At 37.0% G+C, this 16557-nt stretch overlaps 1 protein-coding gene across 5 annotated transcripts in view; it reads right to left on the reverse strand.

The window, feature by feature from the left end:
• Nucleotides 1–12091, reverse strand: part of gatad2ab (GATA zinc finger domain containing 2Ab) — a 33031-nt gene extending 20940 nt beyond the window's left edge. Inside the window, exons 1-2 of one of the 5 annotated variants that reach the window (XM_056256453.1) lie at nt 9984–10139; nt 7427–7549 (exon numbers count right to left, since the gene is read on the reverse strand). In XM_056256453.1, the coding sequence (XP_056112428.1) occupies nt 7427–7544 (118 nt within the window). In that variant the 5' untranslated portion in view covers nt 7545–7549; nt 9984–10139. Of the gene's footprint in view, nt 1–7426; nt 7550–9983; nt 10141–11740 lie in introns of those variants that run through there. The other 4 variants (XM_056256454.1, XM_056256455.1, XM_056256452.1 and 1 more) reach the window with 4 other exon arrangements.
• Nucleotides 12092–16557: the final 4466 nt, after the last annotated feature.

Consider the following 16557-nt stretch of genomic DNA (forward strand, 5'->3'; position numbering starts at 1 on the left):
CATATTAATACATGCAGTAAAAAGGTATATTGCATTATGCATATAGTTCATGAAAGCTAGTTAATACATCCTTGTTTACAAATGGGACTTGCAAAGTGTTACCTATGAAATGTACGTATGTTTCTAGGTTATAGCTAACGAAACCTGTAATATTTTAATGTTTAAATTATTTTCTGTATAAAGTTTTAATATATTCATATTTATTTATTTAATTGAGCACATTTCAGTTCAGCACTGTTTTATTGTGAGTATGATGTTTGTTTTTAATCCAGTATCTATTAAAAAACATATCGGTTGAATTATCGGTTATCGGCATGTACGGACAAACCTAGATATCGGTCTCGGCAAAATCCACTATCGGTCGACCTCTACTTACAAGTTGTGATAACAGATTATCCAGACAAAATGGGAACGGCTACGTCTTTCAGGAGAAGCTTATGTGCGTATAGCCTTCATTGTACTCTCTTCTGGAAGCTGTTCTCCGTAAAATGTGCAGCGCAAAGACAAACATTGAGGTGATAATGTTCAGGAACAGTGTAAAAAATAAATTAACCTCTCTACGTTCATCAGCCTTAAGACAAAAAACAGCGACAACTCCTCTTCCTCTTCTCTAAAGCCTATTCACACTACATGATTTTAAGCCCGATTTAAGCCCGATTTACAAATCGTTGAGCTCGCCAAAAGGTCATGGTGTTATCGCGTGCAAATCGCGGGAGATTAGCGGGCGTTGAATGCTCGCCAATCTGTTAGTATGAAAGAGCCAACAACGCATCAAAGACGCTCGCAGACGCGTCGCCGAGCCCAGAAAAATATCTAGCATGCTAGATATCCAGAGCTGTCGCACGACTCAAGCTCACGTGATGTCATGAGCTACAGCCAATCAGAGCAAGGCATGTTCGCGTGTTGTGTTCTTCTTCGTCTTCTTTGCTGGGTATTGGCGCGCGTGCTGTTTCGCGTCATTTCCGGTTCGTTTTATCGCGTGATTTTTCGTGACAAAACGTGGTTTGTAGACAAGATAGAATCGTTGGGTGACAGAGTTGTTGTCAACTCGTGTAGTGCGTTACCCCTTGTTGCGGATCAATCACGGTGTGTCGTGGTGTGGTGTGAACTAGCTCAACAACTTGAACACTCCTGATTTTACAGAGAGCAAGTCATGTAGTGTGAACCGCACAGTTCAGCCCGACGTTTTAAAATCATGTAGTGTGAACTAGGCTTAAAGCAGCCCAACATGGCCTCAACCCCTTTTGTTGTGTGTTTATGTTAATTTTTGGGTTTGTGATGTCACCAACCTGGGAAGAAGCTTGTTGTAGTCCCTACCAGCTGTTTGTTGTAGTCCTTAAAGCGATTTCTGTAAAATAAAATATCTCCCTTTGCATTGAACTTTGATTGTAATCACTTCAAAAGGGGAAAATACAGTTAAGTGTGCAGTCATAGGCCTTGTTTACACTGCAGGTCTTGGTGCCAAATTCTGATTTGTTGCCTATATCCGATTTTTTTGATCGTCCGTTTACGCTTTCTTTCAATTGTGACCCATATCCGATTCATGTGTTTAAACTTGCCATACTATCTGAAACATTCTGCATGCTTAAAGGGTTAAATTCTCTTGCACAGATAGACGAACGCGAAATATGATTGATGCTAACTCTGCGATATATGCAAAGTTCGCCAAACATCACCATGATTTTGAGGCGGAGGAGGACATAAAGGGCCATCATTGCAGCCTGCGCATATGCTTCAGTTATTGTGTGCGAGAGAGATCTCAGGACTGGTGAGGTAATATTAGTGGTCGGCCGATATATCGCATTTTTTAAAAATCGTCATTGGCCGATAAGTTTTTCTGATTGGCCGATGTGTTGGAAGAGGGACTTTTATTTTGATGGGCGGCACCTGAGAACACCAGCGCCTGAGAAGAGAATTTATTTGTGGAAAACACTGTAATAGGATTGCAGATTCAAGAAGTTGCCATCTAAAGTATAAGCATGTTTATTTTAAAGATTTGTTTTATAATTTATTAAATATTGATTAAAATAAATATAAACTGTATATATATATATATATATATATATATATATATATATATATATATATATATATATATATATATATATATATATATAGGCTTTATATCGGCCATCCTGCTCTCTAAGATATAGGCATCGGCCATCAAAAAAACAATATCGGTCGACCACTAGATAATATTGTGGCAGGCTTTAACGAGGAGCAGTGGGTCCGAAATTTTAGGATGAGCAAGCCAACCTTTGATATGTTTAGGGCTGTAGTCAACCAAAGAAATCCTTAGTCGACCAAAGTCTTGTCATGCGCAACGATTAGTCGACTAAAAAAAAAAAAAAAAGACGCAATGTTTTGATTGAACATTTTTTAACAATTGTCATAGAGCATTTATAAAACAACAACGAAAAAACATCAAAAATACATAAAACTATAATAATAATAATACAATTCTTTGAAAATTAAGTGATTTTTTTAACTGCAAAAAGTGAGGAGCACTGTCCTAGGTCTATAGTGACAGTCACAATTGCGCACCTGACCACACCACACGCTACAAAAAAATATAACTGCTATCTGCCACATAATGAAACATCCTAACAAAAGCTCTCGTTTATACAGGCTGTATATTTTTCTTTACTTTCAAAGCTATGGGTTAACTTTTGTCCAGCCGATCTAGGCGTTTTAAAACAAACACACAAAAAAACCAGAGAGCCTAAAAAACAATCCTAATAATAATAGGCTGTATTGTAGGCCCGCATATAGGTTTATGTTCGTTTTGTTACATTATTTAGGCTATTTTCAAATACTTCAAGTGTACAAATAAAAACAAAAACATATCAAGAAAACACAATCTATTGAGTCAGCATGATAAAGCCGTTAAAGGGACTGCTCACGTCTTTTGCGCGCTCAAGTTCGATTTCAAATGTAGGCGCGCGGTGTGCGCGCTCATGATGGAAGCAACGCGGTCGTGCTGCGACGCTCTCTTTTTTCCGAGTGCGTCCACGCCGCATCGAGATAAAACATATAGTGTATAAAAACCGAAACAAGTAGCGTTCTAACTGAATGAATACAGCTAAACTACCTATATCCCTTAGTGAGCACGAAGCAGCAGCGCAGCCAGCCACCGAGTGTTCTATGTGTGTGTGCTAAACTGTGGCGCTGTTACAAAATAGCCTAAATTAAAGCATTTAAAGTTGGGGATAAACCATAGGCTAATTATATTTAGAATACAGTAATATATAACTGCTTATAAAGGAATACAAATCAAGGAGTAAATCATTGAAAATTTCTTTCTATTGGTAAACCAATAAGAATGTCAGTCGACCAAGACGGCATCGACCGATTAGTCGACTAAACGACTAAAGTTGACAGCCCTAGATATGTTGTGTCAACGTTTGTCCACATTCCTCTCCTACGACGACACAACGTTTCGTTGAGCCATCCGTCCCTTTGCAGATGCGAACACATCCGATCTGTGTCACATATGAGCAAAAAAATCGGAATTGGTCACATTTCAATGAGGCTAGATAAAACATTTATTAGAACATTATAATTGTGTGCTTGAGACATGGCTTTTAATGGTGAGTTTTTGTAATCAGGCTCTCAAAAATTATATACAAATTTGGATTTATCGGCCAATATATCAGTTATGGGCTTTCCGATATAAAGAATTATCGGTTATCGTATTAGCCAAAATGTTCATATGAGTACATCCCTAATTAGCATGCAAAAAGACATTAAAACCCTCTGGAAAAAATTGCGTCTAAGTTCAATCCCTTTTAAGCGCTGTTACATAACACATTCAGACTAATGTTTTTCTAATGTTTCTAAACTTTTAACGCAAACCAGCTCAATTATATATAATTATTAAGACTAGTTAAATCTAATCAACAATTGCTCTAGGACAGCCATTTGATTGTTACAAATCCATACGGACAGTTCACCTTCATAATCCTGGTGTCAAACTTAACTAATCGGCTGAAGACTTAAATTTAGATTGAAGCACTTATTTTGAATGACAGCAGGATTCTGCAGTTAATCTCTCTGGTCTGTCGGGCCGAGAGTCAGATCTACAAGAACTGACAGAGGAAACAAGTGGATAGGCTTGATCTGATCTTGAAAACTTCTGCACTTCTTCATTTTGATCAAATATTGAAGCGTATTACCCCAGACATGATTCTGAATTTTGCAACTGCATCTTAATTTGTGGTGTATATGGTATCATACCACAAATCATGCAGCTTGTTGAGGAGAGGTGTGCTAAAACTTTTCCAAGTGATCAGATTTACAATTTGCACAATAAGATGGGCAATAAAAACCCAAACTTGCATTGACGGAGGGACCCAACCCATATCTAGGACAAGAATATCGTCGCTGACATCTCTTACATGCTTGGGCAAAATGCACATATAGGGGAAAACAAACAAGCCCCAATGTGTCCGAGGTGTGCGAGGACCCATAAGTCTTCACTCCTGGATGAATACCTTAATGGTGTATTCATGTCACTACGGCACACAGAGAGTTCCAGAGTTGCCGCGTCAGCAAAGTCCAGCTTGGACACACAGTGGAAAATACTACTGGAGAAACTCTAGAAAAACACAGAATTAGCTTCTTGGTTCATAACAAGCCCCATTCCTACACAACTCAATGCACTGGGAAAATAACATGTCTGATGTATAAATCTGCAGTTTATTAGACGACTTCATTTTCCTCTTCTCTTCCAAAAATGATAACGGTTTTAAACTTCAAGACCTTGAATTCACTAGCCTTGATTTATTAGTCACAGACTTTTTACCATTACTATGGCTTAACTCTACTAAACCTTCCTTGGGCAGTAGTAGTAGCCTAGTAGTAGAAGTAGAAATTTTAATGCAATGTCAGCAGCTGAGGTTATTTTCATGGCAAGAGCCGAGTTACAAGTTATACAAGAGTTGCATAAATACAATAAGGAAATAAATAAACAAAAAAGAGAGAGAAAAATTCAGCAGTTTAAAATTACACAAGATGTTTTACATTTAGATATGATAAAACTTATTTTCTGGCAAATTCTTACTAAACAAGTCCTTAGTTTTAACCTGCCTGTGTAAAACTAAATTATCAGAATTAGAAGCAAAACTAATTAAATTCTTAGCATTTATGGTTAAACTCTTACATGGTGGGGTTTTAAAAAAACTTGTTCTGCTGCTTTTTTAAATGACAATAACATGAAAAAATAAATATTAACAAATCTATGAAATTAAGGGTGTTACACATTTTTTTAGAAATTGTTTTTTTACACAAATGTTTCATGCTTTTGCTTGGGCAAAAGAATGCTATGTTAAAGTTGACCTAATTTCTGCACGACCAAACAATTATCACTGGTCATTCCAACAACTCATGAAACTTTGAATTATCAGGTTTTGGCAAAAACGTAAACAAACATCCGTAAACCAAATAAGCATATTAAATTGGGATATGAGAAAGTATTTAAACGTAAAAGTATTTAATTACACACCTGTTGATATAATGGTATACTGTATATGATTTAACTTACAAAATACAAATAGTCAGAAACTCAAAATATGTGGGATAGTTCACCCAAAAATGAAAATTCTGTCAGTAATTACCCGCCCTCATGTTGTTCCAACCCCGTAAGACTTTCGTTCATCTTCGGAATACAAATTAAGATATTTTTGACTAAATCTGAGAGCTGGATCACTCCTCCATAAGCTTCTATTGTAATTGAAACTTGCCGGCCCAGAAAAGTTAGTAAAGACATCGTTAAAATAGTCCAAGTGAGTAAAGTGGCTCAACCTTAAGTTTATCAAGCGACGAGAATAATTTTTGTGCGCAAAAAAACCCTAATATAACGACTTTATTCAACTATTCATTTCCTTCTCTGTGGGCCTCGAGTGAGTTCACGTAGTGTAACAGCGCAGCGCTTCTGTGTTGTACGTCAGAATGTAGGCTCACTATTGGCCAACGCTGGTCATGTGTGTGATGCGTGTGACGTACAACACAGAAGCGTTGCGCTGTTACACTACGTGAACTCACTCGAGGCCCACAGAGAAGGAAATGAATAGTTGAATATAGTGGTTATTTGGGGGTTTTTTGCACACAAAAAGTATTCTCGTCGCTTGATAAACTTATGGTTGAGCCACTGTAGTCACTTGGACTATTTTACCGATGTCTTTAATAACTTTTCTGGGCCGGCAAGTTTTAATAACATAGAAGCCTATGGAGGAGTGATCCAGCTCTCAGATTTAATCAAAAATATCTTAATTTGTGTTCCGAAGATGAACGAAGGTCTTACGGGGTTGGAACAACATGAGGGTGAGTAATTACTGACAGAATTTTCATTTTTGCATGAACTATCCCTTTAAAATTCCAAAGTAAGTAACTGTTTGATTTTGAGCTTCAGGAAATTATAATTATGAACTACTATGCCCAATAATAATAATAACAACCATATTGTTTTTAACCAATAACAAATGATAAAATATGCACAAAACAGAAATACTATTTCCGAACTGTGCCAATTTAAAACTGCAATTTTCTATTAATTGACAAGTAATAAACAGTTAATAGTATGTAATAGACAAGTTGATTTCATAATTCCATTTTTATGAACCCTGCAAAATGGTGGTGATTTCCAAGAAACCAGCGAGCAACCCCTGCACAAAACCACACCTTACTGATAATGACAGTCAGCTGAAAGTGAAACGCTCAAACTGTTACAATGGCGTGTACTTTTGGTCTATAGCCAAGACAGAAGAGTCTTTCAAAAAATAGTAGAATAAAAAAAGTCACATGTAGCCACGTCAATCGGAATAAATTGGCCATATCCGATTGAAATTTCATTCGGATTGTATGGGGTGGTTTAAACCTTTTCTAATCTGATTGAGAGGACATGTAATGTAAACACTTGATCAGATTAAAACCCGAAACTGGAAAGTACTGCGCATGTGCAATGTTGTGGAAATGGCGTAATGACATATGTCACAGCTGTTGTTGTATGAAGTGTCATTCTAAAATTTCCCTCCATTCATCATCTGTGAAGTGGAGCAGGACAACGTCTCACCAGTCCTTCGCACTCTCATTGGGCAATGGAAATTTTTACTGCTTGATAAATATAAGCAGCACGACAAATTGGTTCATGTGTTTTTCGTCTCCAAATAAGGATCCACAATAGATAAATATGCGTAAACAGCGGGAATCTGTATATTCATGCAGTGTGTGCATTTTGAAAAATCAATTCTGCTTTGAAGCTTGAGACATAAACACGCACATCAACCCAATCACTTCAAATTCATCAATCCATGAAAACGCTCTAGTGTGTCCTTCATATTACACATCTAGAAGTCTCCAGCTCTCTTCCCCTGACTTTCCTCATCTGACGTTTTCAGGAAGTTGAGGTAAAACAGTAAAAAGATCTCACTAGATTGCAGCGGCCATGTATCAGTCTCCAGCCCTTCCTGTTTACCAGCAGCCACCGTCTCAGATACAGCAGCTCTGGTGTGTTTCTCAGGTACTGATGAATGGATCCCAGCCCTCATTTCTGCTAAATATACATGGAAACAAAACTATTATTTTTCAACAAGTCTGTTATGGAGGAGAAGCCCACTGGTATTCAGGCTTGTCCTTGGCATGGCATGAGATTGAGAGACATGCCTACAACAACTCACATGAGTGGTGAAAAGTGGCTTAACTGGTTGCCTAATAGACACTCAACATGGTACGCAAGGATTCGACAACACCCGGCACATAACGACAGGAGCATATTGGGAAATTCTGTGTGGTAGGACCGAAATCAAAGTGTTTGCAAATGTTTTTTATGATTATACTTGGTGGTTTCTTGTGACAGTAAATTGGTCCCACCCTATTTATTTACAAAAAGCCACCTCAAGTCATCCTTCAGACAAAACACCTTAAGCCACCACAACCACCACACCCATGCAGACCAACCTTGAACTACACCTCTGCTCCACCTTAAGAAACGGCACAAATATTTCAGGAGGATCGTGATATCATCTGATATCATACATCATCAGAGCTGACGTTCAGTTAGACTTTTACACAAGTCCAAAGTCTCAGAATTGAAACAACTGCCATTTTATAACCAACACAGATGCTAAATTCATCTTGGGTCAGTTGGTGTATGTTTACTGGATTCACATATTACAACATAATTACAAGTGTGCACGTAAACAACACAAAATCCTTTATGCTATATTTCATCTAAAACTGTTTTAAACAACAACACTACCATTCAAAAGTGTGGGGTTGGTAAGATTTTTTAAACAAAGTCTCTTCTGCTCACCAAGGCTGCATTTATTTGCTCAAAAATACAGTAAGAACAGGAATATTGTGCAATATTATTACAATTCAAAATAACTGTGATCAAAGCTGAATTTTCAGCATCATTACCCCAGTCTTCAGTGTCACATCATATGCTGATTTGCTGATCAAGAAACATTTCTGATTATAACCAATTTTGAAAACATTTTGATTAGGCCAAATATTTGTAAAGGTGCTACCCGTTCAAAAACAACAGCATTTATTTGAAATGGAAATCTTTTGTGACATTATCAGTGTCTTTACTGTCACTTTTGATTAATTTAATGCATCCTTGCAGAACAAAAGTATTCATTTCTTTACTGACCCAAACCTTTTGAATGGTAGCGTGTAAATAACATCATATTGAGATGCGCTACATGAAACATCAATGGTAGGACAACTAGCCCAAACTAGTGAAACTGAACCCTGACCTTGGTCTCAACCTCTGAACTGACGACTTGCATGTTATTAGTCACAAATCTAACAGTGTAAACCAGGCAGACAACATTTTTTAAACGGTACTAGGATACAAATCTTAATCTTTAACCCATTCAGACCCATTGAAACATCTTATAGCAGTGTACACTGTAAATGAAAGTTCAGAGCGTCTTGGTTTCACATGAACACTTTTACATGGATGGTGTAAATATCACATGGCCAGTTTGCCCTCTTTGAAGAATTATGTCTGTGTCAAAGGTCCAGAAAAGGAAGCAGGAATAATACAGATACCACCACATTTGGTATATATTTAAACGGTCAATTATTAAAATATTATTACGAGAGCTCCGTCTCATTTAATCATAATCACAATACATAATCAAAACAGATATTTGTGACCAGTGGGAAACCCAGAGACTCATTTTGATTAACTGTACTGTACTGTTAAATTTAACCAAAACAAAGTGAAAGTAAAATTGCCTTACAGTATTACTTTATTGTTTTCAACTTTCTTGGGTCTTATTGACCAACTGAGTAATTTTAACCCTGTAGTTTCCCACTGGTTTCAATTGTGAGCAGGAATTAAACACATACTTTCATAACTTTGAAAAATATAAAAAGTGTTTCATTGGGGTGTTCAAAGAGTAAAATACACATGCCCACTTATCTGGAAGAATATGGGATTAAATGGGTTAATTAACTTAACTACCCACTTCTCTGTATTAATCAAATCCAATACAATGGTCATAAACATCAATTTCTGACAGATGATCTAATGACTAAATCCAACATTTCATAACTTGTGTTTAAAAAGGAGTTTGAGCTTGGTAAAGCTCAGTGGCAACAAACCAATTCTTGAATAAATAAGACCCCGGTGAGTTTAGTGCTGAGGAAGCAAAACTAGTTAGCTAACCCGGCTAACATTAGCTAATGCTGACTTACTCATCAAGTCCAATTAGCAGGCGAGCTAAATGAATAGTTTATATCACCCAAACAGAAAACAATTGAGCAGTTTCTTCTCTAAAGTTGATTATTATATCGCACTGTATCGGTATCGATATAGTTAGATGGAATCTGTCAAATTTATTTGATGAAATTGATGGTTAAGTTTGTAAGTCCCCTGTTTAACTCAACAGTCCAGTTGCTAGCAAAGCTAATGTGAAGTCAAAACACCCTGAAAACCCTCAAGTATCACTCAATCTCTCTTTAGAAGAACTTACTGAGAAGATGAAACGCTTATTGGTCTTCTGGGGGACCTCCACGCGTCTGGTTGTTGTTATTTACCCTAGTATTTTGGTGTAAAACTATCCCGGGGATCCCCTCACTGTCTATCTGCCCTGCCCGCTGCCGCTCCGGTCGCCAAATAAAGATCCTCGCTGCTGCTGCCTACACATGGACCCGAGAGACCGCAGTGCGCATGCGCAGTGGCGCACTGGCCCAAATGAAGAGGGGATTTATATGAGGAAGAGCATCCAAACACCATAGTCACCACCACCATTACAAGTATTTACTGAGGTAACCATAGTTTCAGATTAAATAGCAACTGTTGTATTCTGTTGACCGCTCATACTGTATATTTTTTTGTAAAGGCAATGATGTCAGTCACATTTTTGGATATTTATCAATGAAATGGTCAGACAATAAACCAAATGTTAATTATGCTACAAAAATAGTTCACGACTATAAAAATGCAAAGGCAAAATGAGAACTATTAAAATATGATAATCTAGAATAGATAATGTTGTTTCAATAAAATAATTCACCAAAATATTACGAAGGACTGACTCAAAATAAATAAATAAATAAATCAAAGTTGAAATATTTAAATTAAAACCATTAAATTAATAAAATACCTCCTAAATATCAATTGTACCATAATTTCCTCTTGCTATGACGTGATTGTAAATAAGAATTTAGATTTTAAGTGACTTAACTGATTAAATAAAGGCTAAAAAAAGACACTTTATTTCTCCAATTAAATTAGCCTACATTAATCAGAATGGTAACACTTTACAATAAGGTTAATTAGTTAACATAAGTTACATTAGTTAGCATGAACTAATAATGAACTGCACTTATACAACATTTATTAATCTTTGTTAATTTCAACATTTACTAATACTTTATTAAAATGTTGTTAACATTAGTTAATGCACTGTGAACTAACATGAACTAACAATGAACAGCTGTAATTGTATTAACTAACGTTATAAGATTAATAAATACTGTAACAAATGTATTGCTCATGGTTAGTTGATGTTAGTTACATTAACTCATGTTAACTAATGAACCTTATTGTAAAGTGGTACCATTCGAATATATTTTGGTCCTTATGAAGATCAGTCTTATTTTTAAAATGTCAAGACACACATTTTTCTCAGGTACCGTAGGCCTAAATCAAATTGCTTCATGTCCAGTTCAGGTGTGGCAAAAAGTTTTAAAGTAATGTACATTGATTTAGATATTTGCTATTGAATCTTAAACGCGATTCTAGAACACTCCAACATAATCTGGCCAATTTTACATGACTTCATCTAATAATTTGTCAACTATTATTATCTCATTCCAGACTGATTCTGTTTGGTATACAACAAAACAGTTGTATACCAAAAGGGGGCGCTCTACGGCTCACAAAATCTATTTATTAATCTATCTATTTTAATCTTTTAATCTATAAAAATTCAGTTATTAGTATCTGGCGTGGAAATGAAAATACTCTGCACAAATATCAATAAATAAATAATAATAATAAATAAATAAATAAACTCGTCCTGTAATCACAAACGACTGTAATTTGTCCATCCCGACAAGCGCTGCGAATAGTAACAGAAACCACGTTGCAACGCCGTCTACGAAAAGCAGACTCAAACTAATAGTAATACGATAACAGAAAAAAGTAATACCGTAACAGTCTTATACATCATGGTTTTATGTCTTATAAACATGTAAATCAAATTATCTAATTCCGTAAACATACCAGGTCCGTTAGCTTCCTGAATTAGTTTCCGCTTGCCTTGTTGATTGTGGTATAGCTCAGGGTCCGGGTGCAGCTCCGTGGGCTTCTTATCGACGAAATGAAACGAACACACATACACTCTCTTCGGAGGATTTTTTAATTTTAGAGCCGCGAGCCAAGCCTGTTTCCTCTCCTCTTTAGTCGGCATACAGTGTAATGCATACGGCGCAGGGCACGGACATTCATCCCTGATTTTTTGGTGTTCAATACAGATATTTTCTTAAAAACCCTTGAGTTTTTTCGAGTTGTTGTAACAACCAGATACAGCACAGGTCGAACCGGAGCTCATTTTAAACTCAAGTTCGCTGTGTGCGTATATAAAAATAATAAAATTTTCTTTTTTTTTAAATGAGACGGACCGGAAGCAGAACACCGGCAAACGGAAATAGGGAGAAGTTGCATTGTTTTCCAAACAAAACTTTATTTTTTATTTTGAGTAGTACAACATATAGTTACTTAGATGATAAAAACGTAAAATGTATACATATTTAAAGCATTTGAAAATGTTTAGAAGAGATTTTACCAGTTGTTTTCTAAACTTTCATTTTACTTTCACTCCGTGGTCAGCTGTGGTTTGGACTTAGCCTACACTAAATCATAGGCTATTCATCCCAAAATGATTTAGTTTCACATTTTCAATGTCTACAAGTTTTATCATGAAGTAATGATCGCGTATAGCCTACTGTCTGCTATATTTTGTCCATCTATATTTAACCAGGGAGATTATATTATCCCTGCATGGTTTCACAGACGAGGCTTAAGCTATAGCCTCAGACTAAAATGCATGCTTGAGCTGTTTTAACTGAAAGCAACGTGCACTGACATATCTCTTAAAATATGTCTTGTCATTGTTTTGTCTCGAGATGCACACTAGTAATGTTTCTAAGGCAAGTTAATAAAAGCTACTTAATGTTCTCATTGAACTAAGGCCTAATCCTGGTTTAAGCTAAACCCTGTCTGTGAAACCGGGCCAATATTGCTAAAAGAATTCAGATCTGAGGCCTGTTGCATGAAGCTAGTTGAACAAACTGAGTTTCAGACTAAGTTTAGAGTTGACAAACCCAATCAAACCTGGGGCCTATACCATGAAGCCGGTTCAGTTTCAGTTTAGTTTTCGCCAACCCTGGGTTTTAGGCACTATGAAAGTGGTTTGGCTTTTAGCAGTATTCATCGCCATAGTAACTTACGCTCCACGGCTAACCTGACACAGTTTAAATGAATAAATACATGAAGGTAATATAAATATGCTTTAGAATTAATAGATAAAGCTATAAAATGACTTCATGTGAGCTTAAATTTTCAATTCTCACTGTATAAATTAACTTCACAACTTTTACTTGCACTGATATAGCAATCCTTTTTCTTTTAGTTGTCCTCTTTCATAGACAGCTATTAATCTCGTAATATTCTGCAGAAGAGAGAAGTGAATCGCGCTGCTTCTCTTGCGAGAAATGAATTGCAGTTTCACTCTTTCTCAGCATGTGATTGGCTGTTTGCTACTGATGTCACACTTAAACTTCTTCTAATCTCAGGATCAAAGCCTGAGTTGACAGAGAAAGTTGATGATCAGCATCATGGTACTAACAAAGCCTGGTTGGATTGGTTTGGTTTTGTCAACTTGAAACTAATCCTGTAACCCTGAGTTTGTTCAACTACCATCATGGGACAGGCCCCTGGTTTAGATCAGGTTTAACGGGCTCATAACACTTGCTATAATGTTTTTTTGTCAAATCCAGTCAACAGCCAATCACATGAAACATGGAGAGCGTCAGTTTGATTCACTTCTCTGTTGAAGATTAAAGGGTTAGTTCACCTAAAATTTTAAATGATCCCATAATTCACTCACCCTCAAACCATTCTATATGACTTTCTTCTTTCAGCCAAACACAATCTGAGTTATATTAAAAAAGACCCTGGTTCTTCCCAGCTTTATAATGGGAGTGAATAGTCTGAGATTTTGAAAAAAGCGTATCCATCATATAAGTAATCCATACAACACCAGGGGGTTAATAAAGGCCTTCTGAAGCGAAGTGATGCGTTATTCTAAGAAAAAATATCCATATTTATAACTTTATAAACTATAATCACTGGCTTCCGGTAACGGCCATACACAAGTCTTGTTCCAGCGGGAGGAGTGACCTCTGACCCAACATATGACAAACACGGAAGCGCAGAGGATAGAGCAAAACAAAACACCGGTCATGAATTAGAAGTCTAAAACGAGAATTTAAAAAAAAAGAAATGTTGGAGGAGTTTGTTGCCCAGCCCTGTTAGTTTGAACCGTGTGAGGCGTCAAAGCTTACGGTACTCCTATGTAGCGCCGGGTCAGAGGTCACTCTTCTGGCAGAACTAGACTTGCGTACGACTGTTACCAGAAGCCAGTATGGATAAATATGGATATTACAAATACAAAAACTTCCGTATTGGAGCCGTATGGATTACTTTTATGATGGATGGATGCGCTTTTTAGGGCTTCAAAATCTCAGTTACCATTCACTCCTATTATAAAGCTTGGAAGAGCCAGGATTTTTTCATATAACTTCGATTGTGTTTGTCTGAAAGAAGAAAGTCATATACACCTAGGATGGCTTGAGGGTGAGTAAATTATGGAAAATTTTTCATTTTTGGGTGAACTAACCCTTTAAGTGATCATTATGAAAAAAAATATCATGAAGTTTTATGCATTTACAAGGCAGGAATAAACACTGCTGCTGCAGCGAAAGTTCTCTGAAATTCTTTCCAAAGTGCTTTAATTTGGAGCGAGAGATACAGGGGGAGGGGCTTTATATCATCAGAGACATGTCACTTTACTCACAGCGGTTTGGTCCAGTTTTGTTATGCGATCTCTATCCCAGAATAAAACTTACTTCGGAACAGATTAGCCGTGTAGCGTAAGTTACAAACAAATCCACCTTCTTGAGCACGAAAAACCAGAGTTTGCTCAAACTAATCTTGAACTTACCTGGGTAGAAACTGAAACCGGCTTTGTGCGACAGGCCACAGACACCCATAGCTTGTTTCGATACCCAGTGACATCTACTGGTTGTTTTGAGGTATGACAGCTCATGATGAACAACCATACTATTTAACTAGTGATGCAATTTCCAGCACTTTACTAGGCTATACATATCTCAATTATAAGACATAAATATATAATTATATATATATATATATATATATATATATATATATATATATATATATATATATATATATATATATATATATATATATATATATATATATATATATACACTCACCGGCCACTTTATTAGGTACACCTGTCCAACTGCTCGTTAACACTTAATTTCTAAGCAGCCAATCACATGGCGGCAACTCAGTGCATTTAGGCATGTAGACATGGTCAAGACAATCTCCTGCAGTTCAAACCGAGCATCAGTATGGGGAAGAAATGTGATTTGAGTGACTTTGAACGTGGCATGATTGTTGGTGCCAGAAGGGCTGGTCTGAGTATTTCAGAAACTGCTAATCTACTGGGATTTTCACGCACAACCATCTCTAGGGTTTACAGAGAATGGTCCGAAAAAGAAAAAACATCCAGTGAGCGGCAGTTCTGTGGGCGGAAATGCCTTGTTGATGCCAGAGGTCAGAGGAGAATGGCCAGACTGGTTCGAGCTGATAGAAGGGCAACAGTGACTGAAATAACCACTCGTTACAACCGAGGTATGCAGCAAAGCATTTGTGAAGCCACAACACGCACAACCTTGAGGCGGATGGGCTACAACAGCAGAAGACTCCACCGGGTACCACTCATCTCCACTACAAATAGGAAAAAGAGGCTACAATTTGCAAGAGCTCACCAAAATTGAACAGTTGAAGACTGGAAAAATGTTGCCTGGTCTGATGAGTCTCGATTTCTGTTGAGACATTCAGATGTTAGAGTCAGAATTTGGCGTAAACAGAATGAGAACATGGAACCATCATGCCTTGTTACCACTGTGCAGGCTGGTGGTGGTGGTGTAATGGTGTGGGGGATGTTTTCCTGGCACACTTTAGGCCCCTTAGTGCCAATTGGGCATCGTTTAAATGCCACGGCCTACCTGAGCATTGTTTCTGACCATGTCCATCCCTTTATGGCCACCATGTACCCATCTTCTGATGGCTACTTCCACCATGTCACAAAGCTCTAATCATTTCAAATTGGTTTCTTGAACATGACAATGAGTTCACTGTACTAAAATGGCCTCCACAGTCACCAGATCTCAACCCAATAGAGCATCTTTGGGATGTGGTGGAACGGGAGATTCGCATCATGGATGTGCAGCCGACAAATCTGCGGCAACTGTGTGATGCCATCATGTCAATATGGACCAAACTCCCTGAGGAATGCTTCCAGCACCTTGTTGAATCTATGCCACGAAGAATTGAGGCAGTTCTGAAGGCAAAAGGGGGTCCAACCCGTTACTAGCATGGGGTACCTAATAAAGTGGCAGGTGAGTGTATATATATATATATATATGTAATTTCTTAAGAAACACAAGAGAAGCAAGTTAAAAAAATCATTAACCTAGAATTAGAGGGCAGTAATAATTTTAAACTAACTTCATCAGTTATTATCCTAAATTAAGTTTGTGTTTTTACATGATGGGGGTTATTAAAGGCGTGTGTTACATCTTCAAGTGAAAATTAATAAGAGCCTACAAGTTTAACAACAAGGATTTAAAAAAAAACAAATAGTCAAACAAATCAATTACTAAACAATAAATATGTTTATTTTAAAATAACGCTTTATATTATTTTAATATGCATAAAATAAT

The sequence above is a fragment of the Rhinichthys klamathensis genome, unplaced genomic scaffold (assembly GCF_029890125.1).
Source record: "Rhinichthys klamathensis goyatoka isolate OS25496 unplaced genomic scaffold, OSU_Roscu_1.1 h1tg000127l_1, whole genome shotgun sequence".
In the NCBI taxonomy this organism is placed as follows: domain Eukaryota; kingdom Metazoa; phylum Chordata; class Actinopteri; order Cypriniformes; family Leuciscidae; genus Rhinichthys; species Rhinichthys klamathensis.